Below are 17,656 nucleotides of genomic sequence, written 5' to 3'. Positions count from 1 at the left end.
CCCATTTCTCCTTCCTTGTAAGGAAGGCTTAAGTATTATCCTTGCTGCAACTCTAAAGGAATAATGGCAAAAAGAAAGAAGAACAATTCATTAATTAGGGCAGGAAGGTAGAAAGGTTGGTAATGGTAAGACATTGGAAAGGGGAATGCCAGTGGCGTAACAAAACTTGAGGGGGCTCCCCTCCAATGCACATGGAGGCCCGACCGGCCCACCACCTTTCAATTTGCCCCATCACTCAAAAATCTGGTATATTTTGAATTGAAACTTCAAACATTTAATGAAATGCATCTATATTGTCTTGCTCAAAGTTCAAATGAATTGAGAAACGGTACGCCATTTGTCACATTATTGTCAAGAGCAGAATATTTAACTGAGACAGCAATCAGAACAATGTCAACGAGGTGTCCTATTGTCTCAGGAGCTGCCTATCACTAAAGAACAAAGAACAACTACATAGGGTCTGAATTAGAATTGACATTGATGGAAAATAACTTGAAAATGTTAAAGACAAAAACATTTCTACAGACTCAACTACCCAGGCAGTACATAAAATATAACTCAGTATCCTTCCAGCTTCATGCTTCGTATGAACTATATGCATGCCACACACTTGCGTCTGTCAGGGGTTGTGTATGATAATAACCACTGTAGAGCATTTAAAATAAACTGAGGAATTAATTTCAACCATCATGGCTATCTTAGTTAGCAGGACAAAAACAGGCAGGCAAACAAGACTGGAGTTGAGAATTGCTTGGATGCTTCAGAACATTGATGCAGATGTTCATCTGTTTGTATTTATCATGTCTTTAGTGTAAATAATGCAAATTACAAGATTTAAGGCACACACATTACAGACAAGTGCTAACAATACCATAAATAACACATTAGAATAAACACAAACCATATCAGCAAGTACCTAAAGACAGAATCTATACTAATATTAGTTGGTGAAGCAATGGAAAATGTGCTAACACAACAATCCCATTTTCCTCTTGCATCAAGGTAAAAATACTTTCAAAGTGCATGATAAAAACAAGTCCTGCAGTAGGCAAAAATGAATGCACAGAGAACACTGACAGACGGAATGCAGAAAAATGTCATGCATTCACCCACGTTTCGAGATCTGGGCCTAAACCCATTGTTGTTTTGCTCACCATGCCATTCCAGTTTGAACACAGCCACATGCAAATCAGTCTTGACCCTGTGCCCAGTGTGAACAGTTAACCCCAGCCGCCAGGCCAGGTCCTCCTTGGACTGAAGACAAGCATCCTAGGACCGGTTTAAGTGTTTAACCCCTCATCAGATAGGATAGCTTGACTCCAGTGGCATGGAGAGTACAGGACCCACGTCTGGGCATACCCATCCCGCTTGGGTTGACAAATGCAAAAAGAACAATTGATGGACAGAATGCAGAACAATGTCATACAGGCATCCTGGTACAGAGATCTAGGCCTAAATCGATTGTTTTTTTTCTCACCCTGCCATTCCAGTTTGAACCCAGCCATATGCAAATCAGTCTTGACCCTGTGCCCAGTGTGAACAGTTTAGCTCGAACTGCCAGGCCAGGTCCTCCGTAGACTGAAGACAAGCATCCTAGGACCGGTTTCAGGGTTTCATCCCTCATCAGCCAGGATAGCTTGACTCCAGTGGCATGGAGAGCACCCGACCCATGCCTGGGCATACCCATCCCACTCGGGGTGACAAATGCAAAAATACCAATTGTTGGACAGAATGCAGAACAATGTCATACATTCACCCTACTGGAGAGATCTGGGCCTAAATCCATGTGTTTTTTTGCTCACCATGCCATTCCAGTTTGAACCCAGCCATTTGCAAATCAGTCTTGACCCTGTGCCCAATGGGAACAGTCCAGCCCGAAGTGCCAGACCAGGTCCTCCCTGCACTGAAGACAAGCATCCTAGGGCTGGTTTCGGGGTTTCACACTTCATCAGCCAGGAAAGACACAGGGTCAACACTGATTTTCATATAGCTGTGTCTGATCTGGGGTGGCGAAGGGAGCTAAAGAACGATGATGGATCCAACTCATATCTGTGACTGGCGGTGAGTGTTTGAAAAGTTTTTCAACTCCGTCCATCATCTTGTGCTTTGTTTGTCCTTAGTTGACAGGGTATGCCCAGACGTGGGTCCCTTGCTCCCTTTACCACTGGATTCAAGCTAGCCTGGCTGATGAAGGGTGTTACCCAGAAACCACTCGCAGGTTGCTTGTTTCCGGTCCAGGGAAGACATGGCTTGGCAGTTCGGGCAGGACTGTTCCCATGAGGTCAAGAATGATTTGCATATAGCTGTGTCTGAATTGGGTGACGAAGTGAGCTAAAGAACGATGATGGATACAACAATGCAGTATCTGAAAAGTTTCAGCGCTCCGTACATCATCTCCTTGTGTAGGCAAAAATTAAGCAAGGTTAGTCAAACAATTAATCTTTTGGTTTGTGCATGAAGGCACACATATTCAAAAGTGACTTATCAAACAAAACAGATGCAACAGCTTACAAAAATCAAACCTTTTTAATCAAACTATTTCCTTTGGTTTGTGCATCTAGGTGCAAATATGTCAAAGTGACCGGCAACACAATAATAAGTTCAGCATCATAAAAATCAAACCCTTATGCAAACAATTCCCTTTTTGAGTGTAAACAAACAATCCCCTTTTTGAAGGTGCAAAGATTTGAAAGTTATTGGTGAAACAACAACAAGCTTAGCAGAAAATGTTGTGGATGTTGCATGAAGCATGAAGACAACATTTCTCTGCAAAATGCATGCAAGAGACTCCCACACATCACCCACATTAAGAACACATTCCAGGAAAATGGTATTTCAAACTTTCTGTTTATGATTCAAGGTCACCAGGGTAATACTCTGTAACTCTGTAGAACAGAGCTGGCTCTATCAGCCCCCCCTATGATGCTGGGGCCTTGGGTTTAGGCCTACTTTACCCATGCCTTAAAACGTGAATGTGCCTGAAAGGGAGACTCACCCTGTCCCTGCAGCACAATTCTAACTTGTGGCCAGTAACAGGGCCCTGCAAAGGAAAACACCCTTCCCTGTGCAACTCTGTTTTCATGATATTAATAAGAGAGGCTTGAGGGGCGGGGAATGAGGCATCAATATTACTGCCACTGGCCCAGTACACCTCCCAGATAAACTGCACCGCCACCAGCACCATTCAATGGGTCTCAGTCGTGATAGCAGGGTGACGTGACTGAAACTATACTGCACATCTGCACCTTGGTGGGTCAGGTGCTGGTGTCTTAGTACCGATTGCATTGCTGGCTGCACTGCTTCACTTCCCTTACTTCACACAGGCATTGGCAGCAATCTGAACAGTGGTAGACGCATCACTGGTTCAGTCCAGTCCAGTTTTGAATTCCACTGTGAGGTGCGTGCAACCACAACCCGCACATGACTGACCCACCCTCCTGTGCCCCACTTTGAAGATCATGGTGCGTGTGGTCATCATCACCGTGCAGCAGGAGTGCGTTTCTGCATGCATGCCCTGCACAAATGTGAGTGCGAGTGTGCGGCACTGCTTTTGGTAGAGCGCGACTGCGCAGCCATGTAAGCCAAATCTTTGTCTCCAGGCAGGCCAAGGGGCACACATAATAAATTAATAATGGTCTGCAGCCCAGACCCATGGCTATAATAATAAGTGAAATATACTGGCATGGCGGAAGGCAATTAAAACACGGCGCAGAGACTGTGCATGAAAGCTGAATTCAGACTGTTCTTGTGTCACTCAGTGCCAATACTGCTGCTAAATAAACTAATTGGTACACACCCCATCAACCCACAACCATGTCCTGCTCTCAGCTCAGTCTCAGAGCCAGTTTGTATTTGTGGTCGGTGTTTCCCCTGGACCTCGGGGGCCCCCGCACCATGGGAGATGCTGGGGCTATTGTTATACCAGTGGGGGATGCACTCATTATTAGTAACTACAATGTACCACTTTGTGGTACATTGTGTATTCATTTAAAATACAGTTGTCTTAGCCAAGAGACAGATTCTAACCTCAATGACTCAGTCTTAATTCTTACACAGATGTCTCATTTTAGAGGTTGGAGATTTCTGGAGATTCCTCCATTCTGGGCTCTACATCTGCTTGCAGTACCTTAGTTCTCCTGTCTGAGACAACCAGTCACTAATAGAGTTGTTTTCAATTTTCTAAACATCCTGTTGCCTGATGCTGCTATGCTGTTTTTCCTTTTGCCAGTGGCATTGCTCTCAGATTATTGCAATCACTTTCATTTGTGTCCTTCTCAAACTGTGTTGCCTTAGGCTGGTGGGCGCTGGGAGTTCCAAATGTATATGAGGTGTTCTCATGCACCTTTGTACTCTGCGTTTCTGGTATCTTTGGTCACATATTGTTCCTTTTATCATTGAATACTTCATCCAATGCTATCCCTCCATCTCCTCTCCATGTTTGTCTTCCTCTGTGGGCACAAAGCCACTCTCCATTTCTGGCATTTACTTGGCCAATGCCATCTTGCAGTGTCTTCCAGGGATCACATAGGAAAGGTTAACCACAACCTCCGCTTAACCACTCCACTTTGATCTAAATTTTTAGACCCTATAGACCCTGGTTATCCAAACTGCAATGGTCCCATTTCCAGCAATTTAATTAATTCCGTTTCACTCCTACCACCTTACCCTAGTGCAGTGTCCTGCATCTTCCCTTTTGCTTCCCGGCCATGACCTACAGGACCTTTCTCTAACAGCCGAGTGTCAATCTTTCCCAAATGAATAAAGACCTGATTTAGAGTTTGGCAGATAGGTTACACCATCGCAAGTGTGATGGCTGTCCAGTCCACCATATTGCAAGTGCATTATATCTTATGTCTCTTGTAATAAGGAGGACTGGATATATGTCGCATTTGTGAGTACTGTTTGGTCAAACGCTAAACTAGGCCTTAAGTGTTTATTATTTTCATCACTCCTACAAAGATATTTGCATTTTTCAACTGCTTAGACTTCCATTGCTGCACTCTCACCTTCCCTTCTACTGGCTCTACTGAAGTGTTCTTGTCTTTCTCACTACACCATTTTGCTCATTTCGTCTTCCCCACTGAAGTATTTAATTCCTGATTTTTATCCCATAGACATCAAGGCCTTCTATCTTGTCCTGGCTCAAGGACCAGGAGAAAGAGAAGTGTAAGACATTTGTTTAGTAGCTGAGAAGGGAAAGCCCACCCAATTAATAAACACAATCTTTGTCAGGCAGAACCACTGAAGTCACAAAATAAACATGTGGTTAACTCTCTAGTAGCTTGGCCCAAAAGCAATTAGGCTTAACTTAGATGCAATTTGTAAAGTATGTATGCTGTACTCAAAAGTAATCAATTGAAAACACAACACAAGAATAAACCCGAAACAATTTCCAAAATTGATTACATTTCAATAAATAAAATGATTGCAAAACAACAAAAATCCAATAAGTAGAATCAGAGATATGGATTTTAAACATTTGAACAAAAAATAGTGCCAAAAAGCACAAAGTGCCAAATGCGCTAGACCAAGTCACAATCAAAAGTTAAGGCGGTCTGTGATGGATCGCCGGTCAGATAAAGGGGCCAGGTTTGCCCCGTTGGAAAGTTTACCTTTGAACTTTGAAACCTTTATGGCAAAGAAGCGTTCATCGATGAGTCACCAGTAGGCCTGGGTGTGAATTTCCACTCCGCTCGCAGAGTTTGTGGAGTTTCTCCTACTCTGCACTCTGCATTGAGTGTGGAGTTCCCAAAAACTCTGCGTGGCGGTGCAGAGCATAGTTTTTCCTCTTGCATGGCACACCAACATTAAGCCCGCAAGCACGAGTGAGGAAAATCAAACTCCAGACCACCTCCAGGTGAGATCTCTCAATGCAGGTGGTATAAATAGGTTGCTATTGCTTTTGTTGAGAAACGTTCTGTTTGCACTGAGGAAGCTGCTGCTTGAGTAGAACTGCACAAGGTGCCATTTGCGCTGGTTTTACAGAGCAGGACAAATAAAAAATCAGCATGAGCAGCGCGTCATATCGCACTGCTTTGCTTGCAGAACTCTGCGTAGCACAGTCGAGTTTTTTGGGCACTTCACTGAGTTCTGCATAGCGGAACTCCTCCCAGGCCTAGTTACTGGTAGGGCAAGCTGCAAGAAAGATGTGAAAGCTTCAAATGGGCAATGTCTGTAATCCGTGCCCAGGAATGCTTTAATGTCGATCTGATGCTCCTTGACGTTGGTACTAATGAATCCCTCTACGTTCAGGTGTAGAAGCTTTTCTGGAAGTCAGATCTCCTTCAGTGCGGAAAACTGACAAGTTGAGGCTATCTAGGAATTTGATGTCGACAGCCATGGCTTTGACACCAACCCTGGTTTCAGTCAATTCTTTGCGGACAGGAGGGATACAATCTAACACCAAGTGTCTAAAACCAGGGAGAAACCTGTGGGAGTTAGGACTCAGTCCAACAGAGTCTTTCAGCAGGACCACAGCAAGGAACCAGTCACATGGGCAGTTGCAGGGAGAGAGGGTTCTTACTGGTGCCTTCTTAGGATCAGTAATTTGGCGATAGGTAGTGTAGGTGTTCCTTTTGTGCTTTGATTTCTCCTGCTGCAGAGTCACAAGGAATCAGGGATGGCGGAAGAGGAAGAGGCCAGCTAGTGTGCCTTGGCAACCGTAAGTAGAGATGCCATTTCAGTGTTTTCTTCCCAGAATGAGGTTTTTCGAGTGTTCCTTCACATGGCTTTTTGCTCGAAACAAGATGGGAACCTTTCACAGTACTTTCTTCACTAGATGCCCTAAAGCAAAATTGAGGATTACTTTTCTGTGTGTATGAGTGAGCCTAGCCATAATGCATTGGAGTGCTTCATAGTCAAAGGCAAGCATGTAGTCATTGTTTGATGGGAGAGTTAGCTTGGTATCGGATTGTTACTACATTGTGATGTAGTGTTCTTTAAAAAGGTATGCCTTCAACTCTATTGTAGATTGTAGATCCTTATGGATACAATGACGCTTTTCAGATTCTGAGCTCATAAATGGAAAAACCCGTGGGTTTTGACCACGTGTCACATATGTTTCCACATGAGATGTGTGCTGTCGACGGGGATAACTCCCTCTGGTTTCTTTTGATCGAGAGGTACGATAAAGGAGCTTGCAGTATTGGTAGAGGCAGTGCACTGTTGAGAAAGGAAGCTAAAACCAAGAATTTTCTTTTTTCCTTTTCACAGACTATGGTCCTGATGAGAACTCAAAATTGACATGAGTTCGAAACGCGTAGACTAAAAAAGCCTGAAATAAGAAAAAGTCACAAAAAAGATAAATAGGTTTCTGTTGAGCACAAGAAACGTTTATGGCTTTGTTGTGATTATTTGTATTCCAACCAGAAAATAATTTATATATGTTCGTACTGTCTGTTGTATGTATTTTTGTGTGGTACGTAAGTTGTATGATTGACTGTTTGAATGAGATAATTTTGAAATGTACCTAGAATGTTGGTTGTAAATAGGAATATGACTATATGTTGTTTTTCTTCTGTGTTGTACATAAGGTCTTAAAATATGAACTTTGTAGAATTAATTTTTCAAAAAAGGTCAAAATTTAATAATTGACTCAAGCAAAAAATAAAAAAACAATATTTCTGATCACAAAACATTGGTTTGAATTCAGATGTTTTGCAAAAACTAGGGCAATTCACTAGGTAGCAGCACGTGCACTCCTTTTTGTTTATTATTAGCTGTGTGCAGGATGACCATTAGGGATGCTAGTACAGAGTCTGGGAGGACATGAAGCAGGATTTTATCAGCATCCAGATGCGAGTGTACAAGGAATTGAAAAGTGGTGCTGAAGTTGCATTCTACAAGAAATGATTTACCTTCCTTTAGAAGAAAGAGATGATACCAGGCTGACTTTGTTTTCTTGGTAATGTGTTCCTTGAGGATGAATGCAAATCAAAGAGACTTTGCATTCAGTGAGATTTTGGGCGTGAAACCATCAAGGTTCATGTCGTTTATCCAGGCGTGCACTGTTTCTTGTTGTTTGTTCTTGGCAAATATTTAGGATTCTGCCTTTGTGGGATTGGGCTTCAGATAAGTTGGATGTCCAGATCTGGATGCGATGCAGGCAGTGTTTGAGACGTTGGATGTCTGAAGGACAGGATACTTTCAACTACATTTGCGCATCAGCAGTATATCGGTGAATCTGATGCTGTTATCCATGAGCATAGCCCACAGGGGTTCCTGGATGAGTTTGAAGAGTAACAGGAGACAGTATGGAACAATGGGGAACCCCTAAAGGATCAGGATTTTTTGGAAGCTGGAAGGGCCTGTGTGAACAAAGTGGTGTTGATTGACAAGATGAGATGAGATGTTTCTCCTTCTGAATGTAACAGCTCTCCAGTTCCTTCCCAGCTGTTTCTGGACTGTTCATTATGTTGTACCTTTTTCTTTATTTTTAATCGACTGGTGCCTGGCGGGGAGTTTTTTTAGTTTTTTCCCACTTCTGCATTTTAGCTCCAAATTGACTCTTCCTAAGTGACACCAGTTTTTCCACGTGTACATGAAGTGTGGTAAGACACTGTGGTTACTGAAGGGATTTGCCCTGTCCTCGGGTAATCCAATCAAAGACTGATCCACTGATACTCATGCTCTGCTATTGATGCAGCCAACAATTTGGTTATTTCTTTTCTAGGGATTGGCAATGTTATCTTGGCAGTGATGTCTCAGTCTTTGTTCATTGTGAGGCCATATAGTATTCTAAAGCCAGTCTCATATCTTAAATAGGAAAGTTTTAGCGCATCCTTCCACCATATACTGACTACCCATCAATTTAGGAATCAGATTTCAAAGAGTCTTCCTAGCTTGCAAAGCCTTGGACTTGAACAAAGACACATATTTGTCAAGTCTGCATGCGATATAAAGAGGTCCAGAGGACTTAGTCACTGGAACTCATTGTACTTTAAAGTATCAAGATTCCAAACTACTCAAGCTTGAACCCAGTCTTTTACTGGAGCTGTTACTGATTTCAGGAACATACTCCTTGATGGATGGGTGGATGAATGAACTAATGCAATTTGTAGAGCGCACAAATACCCAAAGGTCTCAAGGTACTAAACGCTCAAAACCCAACAGAGAGAAGTGACACAGAAGACCCTTGCAGCTAAACAGAGTTATGAAGTGAAAATGCATGTTTTAAGACTCCTGAACAGCAGTTGATTGTCCATAAGAGTATGTATTGAGGTGAAGTGTTCCAAAGTTTAGCTTAAGAAAACAATCTGCCACCCCATCTATTATTCCGGATTCTGGGCACAGCTAAAAATGTACTCACAGCTGAGCAAAGGGGCCATCTATGTGCATACTATTGAAAAGTAGTTCTAAAAATGCCAGGTGAAATTGTGTGAGGTCTTGTACTCAAGGCACAGAGCCTTAAACACAATTATTTTTCTACTCAGAGCCAATGCAGATTCTTAAGTTCCTGAGAGATCAGCTGATATTTCGGAATGTCAAGAATCCTCCAAGCAGCTGCATTTTGCAGTGCCTGGAGCTTATTAAGAGAGCATTGATTGATGTTGAAATATTCTGAATTTCATTATTCTATTGAGGAGGAGTCCAGAGCAAATACTACCTCTTGCCGTGAAGCATTAGGAATATAAGAAAACAAATTCTTTAAGGATCATAATACAAAGAAGAACACAGAAACAGTATGACTAACTTGGCAGTCAATGGTAAGCTTGTGATCAACAATCACCCCCACATTTTTCATCAACTTAACTGGTGTTGGGGGGGGTGTGCCAAAGACCTCTAGTCATCACGCTTGCTACCAAAAGCAACAACCTCCATCTTGTCTGAATTTAATATTAGTAATTATTCATCTTCCAGTCACACATTTCCCTCATACAATTCTTGAAGTTAAGAGCACCAAGCGAACATCTGTAATGGTAACAATAATTTGGGTGTTGTCTGCACAGCACCTGGAGACCAAAGGGCTGAATCACTCTGCAAGGGGTCAAACATATAGTTTAAACAACGTGGGACTTCGGGATGATTTTTGAAGAACACCGAGGGTAGAGAAAATGGTTTGGAAAAAATCTGTCCATACATGATTGATTGAGTCATTTCTGATAGAAAGGATTCAAGTAAGTCAAGTGCCTTGCCCTCGATTCCTAGAGGGGAAAGATGAAAACCCCGAAGTGTGGGAGACACAGGGTCAAAGGCTACAGACAGATCTAGCATGAGAAGTGCAACAGCCTCACTGCCGTCCATCACAGATCTGATGTGGTCTAAAGCTGTCACTAGTGCAGATTTAATGCTATAATCACTTCTGAAGTTTGTTGGAGATGGATCTAAGAACTTGTTGGTATCAATAAGAGATGTGAGAAATTTGTCGAGATGTTTTTCAAGAATCTTAGCAGGTGTGGGCAACAAAGATATAGGGCAGTAATTTTTAAGTTCCTTGGAATCAATGTTAGGTTTTTTTTAATGAGAGGAATGACTATAGCTTCTTTCCATGCCTTTTGAAAACAACCGGACACTATAAGAGTTGAGCATAGGTTTTGGGTGATTGCCAATAATATCAGGAAATGCAACGTGCCCCACTAGAAAGTACGCCATCTTTCTGCTAAAGTTTCTTAAGTTGCCTTCTTTCGGTAACACAGTGACTTTTGACAAACATTAGTGTACATGTCAGTGCACAATAGGATGCCTCAAAACTCCATTTGCTAACATTTCAACTTTGTAGGCACATTATCATGACACCTTGAACATTCAGTGTGATGTATAGAGTTCACTGTGCAAATGTCATGGCTTACTGCTGCCCAGTAGGTGTTGACGCTATCTTGGTAACATAAACAATTGTGCCCTGACAAAAACCTCGACATGCCAACATTGACACTGTCTATTTATTTATACAAACACACTTCCTCATTAAAATCAGAGGAGCACTCTGCTGACACTTTGAGGCAGCGGTACATCGGAATTACAGCTCAGCTGATTCCTTTCCTCTCCACAAGGGATGTCTTGCTCTACACCAAGACAGGCAGCCTGATGATACTTACCCAAAGTAATGGGGAGTTAGGTCACCTGTCAGGGATTCTTTGCAGATAACTCACCCTAGGCTAGAGGAGGTTAGAAGCGTTAAATGGGAGCACACTACAATATATTATTATACACTAAATATATACCAGCATATATTCATTGTTTTAGCACAATGGTGAAATTGTTAATTCTCTCCACCATTCTATATTGCTGATTATGATTGTATGATTGTTGTATTATTAATTGCAGCAAACATATTCTACTCAAGATTTTCACTGCTTCAATAAATATTGACACTGCAGGTTGTATTTCCTGCGTTTGTAAATTGGGTATGCATAGGAGTCTGAGCAAAAAGGTTCTAGATCTGTTACAACAATTTTCTTGGGGGATCAGGGTTGTCATGATCTGAGGTTGAACACACATGTGTTACCCTGCAAGGGTAGGGGTTCGGATCGTACACTGTGTGCTAGAAGGACTATAAGCCAAAATATCCTGATGGTGTGCACAAAATCATTCTGGCACAATCCTGACATTAATGTTGTCCTACAAATGCACAGTTTTACCAAAGGAGACTCAAACCGCAGGACAGAGCCAAATGCAAACTCTTAGGAGGACAGGAATTGATCAGGGGCACTGATTTTATGTTGTGAATAAGGGCCTAAACTTGAGGCATAGAAAGTGCAGTAAAAAAGCAGGATGGATGCATTAGATGTCTCTACAGCATAATCAACCCGGTCCAGCTGAATATTGGTATTAATACCAACAAATTCTGAGTAAATTTGACCTATCTTAGTATGTACAAAAGCTGGCAATTTATCACAAAAGCCTGAGAACCATCCAAGTTGACTGGATTATTGGAACAGGAGCCCATATTGACTATTTTAAACAGTTCTTTTAACACCTTAACTGCTAGCGGTTTTCCCGCTGTGTGCTGGGCTTTCGTAAATCCCGAGTAACATGACGAGCTCAGCTCGTCATCAGCATACGAGCACCGTAGCTGATGACGAGCTCAGCTCGTCATCATCATCGAAGGGGCTAAAGGATTGTGAGCATTGTTAATTTTAATAATACAGTATTTTGATTTTGCCTCAAGAATAGCATTTTTCAAGTGAAGGATTAAAGACCTGTGCATTATACTCTTTTAAGAGGATCATAACTTACCCACTATTTCTGTTCTTGCCTTCTGGACTTAAAGTTCCAGATCCTAAGGTCATGTGAAAACCAGGGAGAAGTAGGTTTAAACATTCATAACGAGGTTTAGCACATAGCCTTGCGATGTTGCCACACAAGTACATTCCTTCCTGAGGAAGCTACAGAAAAGGTAACTATGCACACAAGTACCCAGACTATAATTTTTACCTTAATTTTTATCATTTCATAGACACATCAGCGAGTGCAATGATTGCACAAAAAACAATCATGCATTTTTCTGCAATGTGACTAGTTGAATTGAATTGAATTGAATTGAAAATTCCATTTATATAGCGCATAACCACCCGAAGGCCTCGCAGCGCTAAGTGCTCTTGTTAATGCGTCCTAGTTATACTAACTAAACGAAACCAGCATTAGGCACTATTTTCTAACAAAATATTTAATTCTGTAATTGCGTGAACAGAAAAGGATCTGGGCCACTTTATTCTTCACTTATTTGAAGTAATTCATGCCACTTGGGCTCATGATATATTTTTTCCTTTTCAGGTCGCTCACATCAAGACTCCAAAGCAAATGGATGAGTTCATTGAAATCCAGAGCTCGACAGGCACTTGGATCCAGCGTGGGTTTGTCCGATTCACGACCACTGTTAAGCAGGTACCACAAACAGTGACATTTTCTGCTTTCTTTCTGTTTTTAATCCTCATTATACAGTGGGAGCTGCCACCAAGTGTACCCTTTTCAATGTCTAAAGAGAAACATATAAGTGAGCACCTTGATAGTAGAGCTCCAAACCATAGGTGTGTTGGCACAATTTACATTTTGCCTGTAGAACACTTGCTGTTCATGAAATTGTGAAGTGTGCCTTTTTCACTTAGAGTAAATGTTTTCTAGCAAAAATGTTTTTATAATGTACATTTCCCACTAAAACTTCATTTCCTTCGACGTTTTCTCCCATAAATGTAGATTGTGCTACGTATTTCTTACACCAAAACCAACTTTTTGTGGATTGTAACCTGCTTTTCTTAACTCTTAAACTTTACAAAGCAAAACATGTGACTTTGATATAGGTGAACATTCACAAAATCATTCAACACTGAAACACTCAAACCCTAAATATGCTGGCTTTCTTTGATGTTAATATTGATGTTACTTGAGGAACCAGAATGTTGAATTTAACCACCTACTTATACACATCGCCATATTTCTGTATCAATAAAGCCTACGCCCAAGTAATATATATCTAATTCCCAAGAAATAATTTGTAAAAGTACTCAGGTACACTTTTGCTTGGCTTTTCAGGCAATATCCAAATAGGGCAAGGAGTCCCTGCATATTTTCTTACTACACTGTGCACAGTGTATGAGAAAGTATAGAAGCTCAATTTAGTTTGCACTCCAAGATCCTTGCTCCTTAGTTGGAATGATGTTTATAGATGTTTGATGTGGATATATAACTGATGTATAATGTAAAACCTGTCATTTTACTTTAGATATGGGAGAACACATTGTTTTGTTTTGCTGGACAATACAGAAGAAACACTGTGTTTTTGGCAATAGTTTGGTTCACAATGGCCTTCAGGTAAGACAAAAACCTTCCTCTTATAACTTATTAATGCCTTGGTATTTATTATTAGAGTGAGGTGAGATCTAGGAGTGAAACACTATGATGCTATATGGATTGTGGTAAGAAATACCAGTTTTACAACAACCCCAATTTAGATATTCCTGTGAAACTTTAGCATGTCCCTCACGTTGACCATAATGGGTGTAATAGTCTATACTTGGACAGTGTAGGCTGAGATATCTTTCAATTACAGTTTTTTTTTCAAACATATTTTTATTGGCATTTATCAGAGTTACAACAAGCCTGTAACAACCATGCTCAAGTTTACCTTCTTCATGTTTCAATACAGTATTCCGTCATCTCTATCACTGTTGCCATTTCTTACATAGGCTCTTCTACATCTACATGTATCTAGGAATAACGACCTCCTCTGCTTTAAAGCAATACCTAAAATCTTTAAACAATATAGTCAGTAGGGGTTATTTCCCAAGGAGGCCATTTCCTACTATTTCCGGCTATTTCCCGGTGCTTTAAGTATCAATAATCCGTTCATTAGCTTGTCCATCTAACTTAGGGGCTCATCTTGAGGAGGTCTCCCGAACATTGCCTTTTAACCAAACTAAAAACAAACATATGTATGCAGTGTGGTATACAAATTCCCAGGGTTCAACATACTTTCATTCGAGTGGTCCATATGAGTGGGTAGGCGAGGAGGGATGATGGTAAGGGTGGGTAAACTAAACTCCATTCAAGTAGCCGAAATTGAAGTCCCCCCAGCCGTGTGTACTCATGGGGGGCCCCAAGGGTGTACTTGCTCTCCATGTGGGTTATGTGGTGACACTTCCCATGATCGTCTCCTATAGTAACAAAGTCTCCCCATCAGATCCTCCAAGTCTTTCTTGCCTTTCTGGGTGTTCCCAAGTATCAAGGATTTCTCTCCATTGTGCAGCAATAGGGCGCTTGCATAGCTTCTTCCCCTCTTCCCCTCTTCTCTGAGTAGAGCCTCTTCTTTGAGTAGAGCCTGCTTTCGGCTCCAGCCCAGTAAGTAATGTCCTGTCTCCATGCGCTCGCCGTTGGGCCAGCACTTGATTTCCAAGACATGGCTATTCTTTGTCTGGCAAGGACCAAGACCAGATCTATACATTTATTCCCAGTCTTCTGTTTGGGCGGGTGAGAGAAAACCCAAGCAAGTAAACCCCAAACGTAGGACTAAGATCCCATCTCAATCTTTCAATTACAGTTGAGGGTTGCAATGTGCTGATGTACAACGAGAATTAGAGACTGAGATTCCCAAACAGATGACGTTTTGATCAGACTCTTTTCAGTACTGGCCAGGACTGATAAATTAGATCTGTTAAATCAGAAAGCACTTCTAATTTGCCGATACACGCCTAATGGGTTAAAATAGCACTTCTGAATTCACGTAAATACAAGTATCATCATTTTGCCATAATGACTTCTTTAAAATATCTTGGGATGAAGTAACTTAAGTCAGTTTTACTTTCTGCACCAAATGATAGCCATAGACTATGGCAGGATCCTCCCACAACAAAGATTCTTCAACAAATGTGTCAAAGACAGATCACCTAGGTTTTGACTTTGTTTTCTTACAATGCTATTTGAGACCCAGAGACATCTAAGGTCAGCAGACACTTCGGGTCATAATTATGAAACTGTCTCATCGCTGCATTAAAACAGCGATATGACAGTTTTCACTGTGTGCTTCTTGTGACATGAGGGATGCTCCATATTTAATGTATGTCACTCTATGTCGCAAGGAATGAAAGATACATCAGGAATCCTGATGTATGTCGGCACAAAAGTCACCCATTGCTGGAGTTGTGTCGCAAGCATGATGCAACTCTAGCAATGCATAAGGCAGGCCTATACACATAGCACTGCGTCACCCTTACGCCTCCTATGAGGCAGGCATAAGGTTTTGACGCAGTGGCGTCCCAGATGTGGAGCAGTAAAATCCGATAGATTTCACGGTGTCACTCCTATGATGCTTTGTTGTACGGGAACGCCCACCCTGCATACATTTTACCTGACGCAGGAATAATGTGGAGCTGGGCTTTACAAAGTGACGCATCTGCCTAGATTTGTCACCTTATAAATGTGGCGCAACATGGCACATTATTTATACCACCAGTAGGTCAAGAAAATGACACACCAACAGTCTAAAACTGTTGCAAGGGGCTCATAAATAAACCCCTTAGAGTGTGGCATGAGTAGATTTACTAGCACTCAATAAACTACCGTCAAGGGAATGACATGCTTGGTATTCTGGTTAGCACTAAACATACAGTTTCAGGGAAGAGATGGGCATAATCAGAGAAAGGGCACAACATATATCTTCAAACTAAGGTGGGTAAACACAGGGCCAATATATAATCAAATACATAAAAGATTGAAAAACTTAGGGCATGTGACATTGCGAAATAACCAGCCTTAAAGTGCTTCTAGGTCAAAGGAACAATGGCTTATACACAGATGAGACTTCTTGGTATAGATAGTAGATTGTGACCGGTATTCAAGAAGTATCAAGAAGGTTAAGAAAGGTTCTGCAGTTGCTGAAGTATTATGAGATAAAATAATGCCTGATGAAGTAACAAGGATATCCTTTTGTTTTAGTATCTATGATAAACTCCTGAGGGGGAAAAAAGTATTGTGTCTCATTTTACCCCCCCCATTATTTGTCTTAGCATTATTTCAAGTTGTTAGACACTTCCAGTTAAACTTGGCATCTTTGGCGTGCTTTCCCCTGACTTTTTGCCTCCTGTATTTATGAAGCTCTGCTGGATTTTGTTTTTGCTGGATTAGATGCTTTGGGCACTTTGCCACTGCTGATCAGTATCAAAGTGCAAGTGATCTCTTTGTAAATTGTTATTATGATTGGTTCTCCTTGATTGGCATATTTGATTCACTGATAAGTCCCTAGTAAAGTACACTGAGTGTGCCAGGCCCTGTAAGTGTGCTACTAGTGGGCCTGCAGCACTGATTGTGCCACCCACAAGAGTAGCCCTGAAATGGTATCTCAGACTTGCCACTGCAGTGTCTGTGCACAGTTTTAATCTGCCCTGTCGACCTTCGACCGGGCAAGTACACCCACTTGCCAGGCCCTAACCTTCCCTTTTCTTGCATGTAAGGTACCCCTATGGCAGGGTGCATATATGAAACGCAGGACATGTACTGGTGTGTGTGACATGTTCTGATAGTGAAATACTGCCAATTTCGTTTTTCACTGTTGAAAGGCTATCTGTCCCATCGGATAGAATGGGAGGTACTTTGTAACAGCTTACAAGTATAACTCCGCATTGGGACAAGATAGAGAAATAACGTTTAGGCTCTCTCAACTGAGAATTTAATAATACATATTTTAATAAACATGGTTTTTAAATTATGTCTTTGAAAATGCCACTGTTAGAAAGTCAGCATTTTCTTGTATGACCATTCTGTGTGCATCTACCTCAGTCAGTCAATTTATCTTTATTCGACTTAATTAAAAGTCATACAAAGAGAATTAAAAACATTTCATGCAGGGAGTTTTAGGAACATTTCATACATATTAAGATATGACAGTGAATTCAATTATGTTTCATACATATTAAGATATAACAATAAAATCAATTACATTAAAACAGATGTAGGCATACAAAAGTTAAAAAGGAATAACAATGGATCTAATGGATATGTTTTTCCATGTGCATCTACCTATTTGTGGATTGACTGTCTGGTTTTGGAGTGACAGGGGCTGGGGATGTAGGAGGTTGAGGTGTACCTGGCCCTTCCTGGGTGACTCAGAGCTGAGCTGATTGGGGCTTAGATGCATTTAGAGTAGTGGGAGGAGTTTTCCTTGCTTGCACCTGAATAGAGCCTATCTCTCTTGTACAGTGCTGTCTCCACCCCTTGTGGTAGGACAGAA

General features: G+C 41.4%; 1 protein-coding gene across 1 annotated transcript in view; it reads left to right on the top strand.

The window, feature by feature from the left end:
* Nucleotides 1–17,656, top strand: part of SV2B (synaptic vesicle glycoprotein 2B) — a 281,226-nt gene that overhangs the window by 179,835 nt on the left and 83,735 nt on the right. Inside the window, exons 6-7 of the mRNA XM_086958097.1 lie at nt 12,712–12,822; nt 13,658–13,746. Of these exons, the coding sequence (XP_086814223.1) occupies nt 12,712–12,822; nt 13,658–13,746 (200 nt within the window). The remainder of the gene's footprint in view (nt 1–12,711; nt 12,823–13,657; nt 13,747–17,656) is intronic.

Source organism: Lissotriton vulgaris, chromosome 2_1 (assembly GCF_964263255.1).
Source record: "Lissotriton vulgaris chromosome 2_1, aLisVul1.2, whole genome shotgun sequence".
In the NCBI taxonomy this organism is placed as follows: Eukaryota; Metazoa; Chordata; class Amphibia; order Caudata; family Salamandridae; genus Lissotriton; species Lissotriton vulgaris.
Note: the sequence above shows the minus strand (reverse complement) of the source record. Positions and strands in the feature narration are given on the sequence as shown.